Here is a 6,665-nt window from a genome sequence, read left to right on the forward strand (position 1 = left end):
CCATCCGTCACACACAACTGTACGTTCACACGCTCAAATGTCCATCGAAACTTGCATTGTCCAACAGGGCATAGCCGTTGATAAACTCGTTTCATACTGCAGGAGACAGCAAGCGGCGGCTTTCTCACAATTGAAATCACCATGGCACACCAAGGCGGCGCGAAAGGAAAGGTTGTCGTTGAGAAGGTAGTGTCTCCACGCCCACCGCCGTGGACATGGCCACGGACGGTGCTGACGGCCGCTGTGGCATGTGTAGATGAATCTTAGCGACGCGGATCCAGGGCACACAAAAAAGTCGAGCTCGACCAAGGGCGACGTTAAGCACGAACCACTGAGTGGCGGAAAGGGCAAAGCCGCAGTGGAAGTGGTATGTGGCGGCTTTCACGAAAATGCTCGATGGTTGACACGCGTCGACGCAGATGAACCCTAGCGAAGGAAATGAGGGGCACAAGAAGCAGCAGTCACACACCACCACGAAGGGTGGCTCTGGTGACGACAAACATGGTGGGGCGAAAGAGCCCAAGCAATACGAGGCCTCCAAGGACAAGCCCGGCGACGCCCATCAAGCTGTAAAGGATACGACCAGCTCCTCGAAAGACTCTGCGCAGAAGCACCATCAACCTTCGTTGCAAAAATCTGCGGAGCGAATGCGTGACAAGGCAAGCTCATCTCTTGAGACCGCTACAAAGCGCTACGAATCTGCCAAGGAAAAGGCTGCCGAAAAAGCCCATGAAGAGGAAAAGGCGAAACATACGTCGACGAGTCACAAGCCTGCAGATAAATCAAGTGTGTCCAAGGAGGCGGGTGGGGTGCAGCAGCTCCCCGAGGAAGCTGGCACGCACAAGACATCAAACACTGAACCATCAGAAAAGGCTCCAAAAAGTTTTGCCGGTGGTAGTGCTTCGCATCACGTCGAGTCGGCCAAGGATAAGACATCGGACACCGCATCGCAGCATTCCGAGTCAGCCAAGCACAAGGACTTCGAAGCTGGTGACAAGGCCAAGCAGCAAGTGAGCTTTACCAAGCAAAAATCAGGTGAACTTGGCGAGACTGGCAAGGGGCAAGCGAGCTCTGCCAAAGACACAGCGTCGCATCAGGACGAGCCAGCGAAAGAAATGGCGCGCAATATCAAGGACAAGATCTCCGACGTTCCTGACACTACGTCGCGCTTGTACGAAAAGGCAAAAGAGAAAGCATCGGAAGCACAAGAAAGTGTGAAGCACAAAGCCGACACTGCCAAACATACTGCTGCGGACGTTGGGGACTCCGTCAAAGAGAGAGCAGCCGATGCGAAAGACGCCTCGACTCAAGCGTACGAGAAGGCCAAGGAAATGGCGGGGGACACGCAAGAGAACGTCACGGAAAAGGTCCGCGCTGCGAGAGAGACTGCGGCTCAGCAGTTGGAAAAGGCGCAACAAACTGCAGCCGATGTTCGAGATATGATGAAGGACAAGGCTTCCAGCGTTCAAGAGACTGCGTCGCACGCTTACGACAGTGCCAAGCAACAGGCTGCGGATGTACAAACCGCGACATCTCAGTACTACGATTCGGCGAAGGAAAAGGCTGCCACTGCCCGCGATACGGTGAAGGACAAGGCAGCTGACACCCAAGAGACTGCAGCTGAAGCGCTGGAAACGGCCAAAGACAAGGCGCACAACATTCAAGACACAACGTCGCAGTACTACCAAGCAGCCAAGCAGAAAGCGGCGGACGCACAAGCGAGTGTGATGGACACAACTACTTCTGCCCAGGACACGGCCGCAGACTATATCGACACTGCAAAGCACAAGGCCGTGGATGCAAAGGACGCAATCAAGGAGCAGGTTGTGGCGGCGAAGGAGACTGCGGACGATGTGTATGATTCAACCAAGGAGAAGATTGGTGCCGCCAAGAAGACAGTGTCAGAGTACATGGAAGCGGTCAAGGAGAAGGGCGCGGCTGTCCAGCACAAGGCATCACATGTGTACGAATCGGCGAGTGAAGGGGCCACTAATGTGGAACACAAGGCATCGGACCTCTATATGTCGGCGAAGGACAAGGGAAGAGCTGTGAAGGACTCTACAGTGCACTTCTATGAGGCCGCCAAGGACACGGCGGTGCGCGCGAAGGACGCGGTGACGGGTGCTGCCGCGACGGTACACGAGAAGGCGTCCAAAGCGTATGTCGCTACGATGGACACGGCGACGTCGCTTCAAGAATCGACTTCTCAGTACGCGCATGCAGCAAAAGAGAAGGCTGTGCATGCGGAAGAGAAAATGGTGCACATGTACGAAGCTGCCAAGGGGAAAATAATTGGCACTGAGGAATCAAAGCACACGTCTGAGCACGCTCATGGCAAGGAGCCAAAGCCCACGACGAGTGAAGATACGGATGAATGGGGCTATGCGATGGTTGAAAACCCAGAAAAGTCTGTCAAACAGCGAAGCGCGGAGACTCTAGCTGCGGTAGCCCCTTGACATTGCTTTAAGCATGTGGCAAACCCTGGTTTTTCTTGTAGGTCAAAGAGCGCGGACATGTCAAAGTCGTTCTCAAGCACGCACCAGCACACGAAAACCCCTCCGAAGCTGCTGCTACTGCCCATGGGGGCCACTCTGCCCAAGGGGGCCACTCTGCCCAAGGGGGCCACTCTGCCCAAGGGGGCCACTCTGCTTAGCTCGTCACTAACTGATAAGTGAAGCGAATTGCACAGTTTGCACGAACACAAAAGTCGGTGTCAACACGTGCCGGTAGTTGCACGCGATGTGCTTGCTATACATGCTTCAAAATGGCCTAGCATCCGTCTGCTTCGACTTTGCATGTTGGGCCTTGTCCACGTTTCGGCCACAAATACCCATCTTTGTTCGCACCAGCTCCATGTTGACGGTGCCTGCAACTTGCAAGCCATGGACAAGTGAGGTGATGCGGGAGATTGTCCAACGAACCAAGGCCGTTGGGGACATCTTTCAACGTCAGTGCCGCATAATCTCATAATCTCGCTAGAACTATGGTGCACGAACGGGACGAAAAGGTAGACAAGACAACGAGCTTTCTCGACAAGATCAAGGACAAAGTCCACGACACCGTGGACAAAACGTTTGACAAGGCAAGCTACGCCATCTGTACACCGTGACGACTCCACGATTGTTTATGTAGTTGAAAGAGACTGTCGAACACCAAACTGGCAAGCCGGCGTCCGCTGGCACGTCACAGCACGAGAAGGAAGGAGAGAGCTCGCAGTTGGGCAAGTCCAACGAATCGCGCGAAACAAGCTTGAATGACGCGGAACGATCCACGGTGAGAATGTCGACAGTGCTGGCTGACGTAGTCGCTCTGTTTTAGCGCACGGGCCAAGCGAGCAGCATCTAAGTCGTGGCTGGGCTTCGCTCGCGACACGTTATGGAGTTAATCACCATGATGAAGTTAAACTTTTGTTTGCGCTATTGCCCATGAACGAGCACAGGTCGTGGTTTTCAGTGGTAAAATGCCCATAAGAGCATAGCGGATCACCTCTCGCGCAAAGTAGCATTTGCTGGTGCAACCAGTGACTTTAGGGCCTTGTCTTCACCAGGTAGTTTTCTCCGCGGGCACCACGTCCCAGATTCAAACTGTCCAAACAAGCGATCGTCCAACGTGCCAAGTCCGTTGGCGATACAAGCTTCGTCTGAAAAGAGCAAGATATGAGAATTTACCATGGCGCACGAACACGATGATCACGACAAGAGTATGCTCGAAAAAATCAAGGACCAGGTAGATGATTCAGATGAACAACTTCTGTCACACCTTACGATCTCGACGTGCCAGTTCACGGGGGCATCTACTTCGAATGACGACAGCGACGAGAACCGCGAAGAAAGTGACAAGAGCATGATTGAAAAGATTAAGGACCAAGTACGCTGACTTGTGCGTATCGGAGGCTCACGTGATGTTAGTTCAAAGGCACCTCGGATGATACGACGGATCAAGAGGCCACGCAAAAGAGTCATTTGAAGGGCCAACCCGTGGAGTTCTATACAACGACGGCTGGCTACGGCAGCCATCCCACACACGCAACAGCGACAAAAAGCGGCCTCATGGGCCAAGAAACCGTGCGCATGGATTACGAGGGGCACGTCAAACCTCCAACAGTTCACTTGAACAAACCTGCAGACACACCGGTACGATGGAAGCACCACCTGAAAACACTGAAGCATTTTTAGCCCATCCAGGGATGGGGAGCCACCCCGTCCGGCGGCGCTACGTACGAAAGCCATCTTGGACGAACTCATGTCGAACCATCCCGAGTTTATGGCTATGGAACAAACCCGTAGGTCACCTTGAGGCCTGCTCTGGTCGAACTCGACCCCAGTCGGAAATAATCTGGCCGACATGGGTGCTGGAAGGTCTCCCGGTTAGTTATCGTGGGACTACGAGTAGGTTGCGTGGGGAAATTGGTTTTTAAGGGGGAATTGAAATGACTAGGATGGCTAATGTATAAATTTGAAATTTGCGTTCCACCTCGAAAGGAAGACGCCTTGCGCACAAACAAGGGGCAGGCGTTCAACGAGTACTTATCTCCAGAATACAGTAGGAGCAATCACTCCTCGATAAAGAGATGTATGTTGTGAGAAAAGAATTATATAAGGAAACGTATAAACTATAGATTTTTCAATAAATATTGCATACGTTCAGTACTAGTACAAAGTTTACGGAGGTGCTAGCGGAATGCGCACATGAATATATCCGCATTGAATTTTGCAATCTTTAGCATTATTGCCTATTCAGATAGAAGTATTTTTCACATTTATTCATAGAAATAGTGTACAGTATATATGAAAATACAGCATACTCCACTGGACATGATGCAGCACGGTTCAGAGCAATGCAATTTATTGTATGCACTTCTTCGCACAACTAAAATGTTGAAATGCGCATGGAATTATTTCGCTCACTGTGGGTAACTTGGTGTAGATTTTGCATTGCTTCCCGAGACGGAGCCCCCTTGCAGACAAACGAGGCGCAGATTCACAACAGGGCCATACATCAATCAAATTTCACGTTCATCGCATTGACCATGGGATGGAAGGGGTGTACATAAACATTGCGTGCGAACGATGGTTACTGGAACGTGAACCTCCAAATGTGAGTGCTGCCGTTTATGTCATCACATTTTGGGTTCTTTGCTTGGATAGACATGCCCGTGAGGTGCCTCTGTGATCTAGCACTTGCCTTCATGAGAGACGTAACCACAGTAACGCGGCGTTGTGAATCCTTTCCTGCACCCACGTCGCTGTTGCGCTGCTTATGTTGCATAGCTCCTACCAACTTAAGCTGGGGTCGTGCCCATGCCACAAATTCGGTGGTCATCTCGCGATATTTCACGCATGTCACCTGTCGCCCATGGCTTCGCATGTCCCAGGTCAACCGTCGCATGACGTCATGTCAGTTAGCACCCCACGGTTGCAATGGATTGTCCATCACGATTCGACTGTTGAGAATCCAGTCGACGACGTGCATTGTGGACGACGGTCACAACTCAAACCACGATGGCGCACCAAGGCGAAGACAAGAGCATGATGGAAAAGATGAAGGAGAAGGTTCAGTCTGGCATGGACAAAGTAATTCTCCTCTCTTCCCTTCTCACGATGTCGTCTTACCGAGGCGTTTGTAGGTCAAGAGCACGTTCACGGGCCACGACGACAAGGAGTTTCCCTCGCGAAGCGGCTACGAAGGCAACACGGCAGCCATGCCGACGTATGCGTCCAAGACTGGGTTCGGTCGAGACGAGCCGTCGGATGCCTCGCAATATAAAGCGGCAGCTCAGCAGAGCGCTGCTGACACCCGCGACACGATGAAGGACAAGGGGCAGTACGCTCAGGACAAAGGCTCCGAGTACTACCAGTCGGCCAAAGACAAGGCCGAAGATGCGCGCGACACGATGAAGGACAAGAGCCAAGAGGCCAAAGACAAGACCTCGGACTACATGGAGTCTGCGAAGGACAAGATGGCGGATGCACGCGATGCGATGAAGGACAAGACGGAGCAGACGAAGGACAAGGGCTCGGAGTACATGCAGTCTGCCAAGGAGAAGGCGTCCGATGCCCGTGACAGCATGATGGACAAGCTTCACCAGGCCAAGGAAACCATCAAGGAGAAGACGGGGGACGTGCAGGATACGGTGAGTTTTGTCGACTAAACTGACTGCTGGATCTGGCTGTGACGATTGCGTAGCTGAAGCATTACGGCGACTCGGCCAAAGATAAGGGCAAGGAACTTCACGAACGCCATATGGGCGATTCCACCAAGGCCGAGTATGTCTCCAAGGATCAAACGGGAGGACAGCGCGGTAGCTATGCTTAACCAACACATCGAATAATTTCCTGGTTCTTTTGAAAGAAATTGCATGGGACAAGAGTCAAGGGAATGCATGGACAGTATGTGCAGGCCACGAAGCACAATCCTCTTCATAAGTGCTGTGCGTTGAGCCATCGAGTACGCGCTAACTGTTGCCGCTGTGACGGATTTCCTTGTGCTTCAAAAGAGAAAAAGGTTGACGAGTTTGGAGAGACGGCAAGTCAGTGACTTCATCGATAGCACTGTCTAAAGTCCATGATGATTGGCGTGGGAACATTTGTCCCACACTGAAATCTCTCACACGAGTGAACAAAAGTAGGCCATGAGATAAAACGCATTTTGGCGGGTGCACTTCA

At 52.2% G+C, this 6,665-nt stretch overlaps 4 protein-coding genes across 4 annotated transcripts; all 4 read left to right on the forward strand.

Annotated features, from left to right (window-relative positions):
* Positions 1-419: 419 nt before the first annotated feature.
* Positions 420-2,653, forward strand: H310_09135 (hypothetical protein; the record flags this gene model as incomplete). The annotated part of the gene is made up of 2 exons (XM_008875122.1): positions 420-2,444; positions 2,498-2,653. 2 exons carry the CDS (start codon positions 420-422, stop codon positions 2,651-2,653), a joined length of 2,181 nt encoding a protein of 726 aa, XP_008873344.1.
* Positions 2,654-2,983: 330 nt separating this feature from the next.
* H310_09136 (hypothetical protein) lies at positions 2,984-3,345 on the forward strand (the record flags this gene model as incomplete). The annotated part of the gene is made up of 3 exons (XM_008875123.1): positions 2,984-3,061; positions 3,133-3,273; positions 3,319-3,345. 3 exons carry the CDS (start codon positions 2,984-2,986, stop codon positions 3,343-3,345), a joined length of 246 nt encoding a protein of 81 aa, XP_008873345.1.
* Positions 3,346-3,669: 324 nt separating this feature from the next.
* On the forward strand, positions 3,670-4,175 carry H310_09137 (hypothetical protein; the record flags this gene model as incomplete). The annotated part of the gene is made up of 3 exons (XM_008875124.1): positions 3,670-3,726; positions 3,781-3,867; positions 3,909-4,175. 3 exons carry the CDS (start codon positions 3,670-3,672, stop codon positions 4,173-4,175), a joined length of 411 nt encoding a protein of 136 aa, XP_008873346.1.
* A 1,306-nt stretch (positions 4,176-5,481) lies between these two features.
* H310_09138 (hypothetical protein) lies at positions 5,482-6,315 on the forward strand (the record flags this gene model as incomplete). The annotated part of the gene is made up of 3 exons (XM_008875125.1): positions 5,482-5,573; positions 5,627-6,133; positions 6,187-6,315. The coding sequence occupies exons 1-3, from the start codon at positions 5,502-5,504 to the stop codon at positions 6,313-6,315; spliced, it is 708 nt and encodes a 235-aa protein (XP_008873347.1). The 5' UTR covers positions 5,482-5,501.
* Positions 6,316-6,665: the final 350 nt, after the last annotated feature.

Source organism: Aphanomyces invadans (genome assembly GCF_000520115.1).
Source record: "Aphanomyces invadans strain NJM9701 unplaced genomic scaffold supercont1.20, whole genome shotgun sequence".
In the NCBI taxonomy this organism is placed as follows: Eukaryota; Oomycota; class Saprolegniomycetes; order Saprolegniales; family Verrucalvaceae; genus Aphanomyces; species Aphanomyces invadans.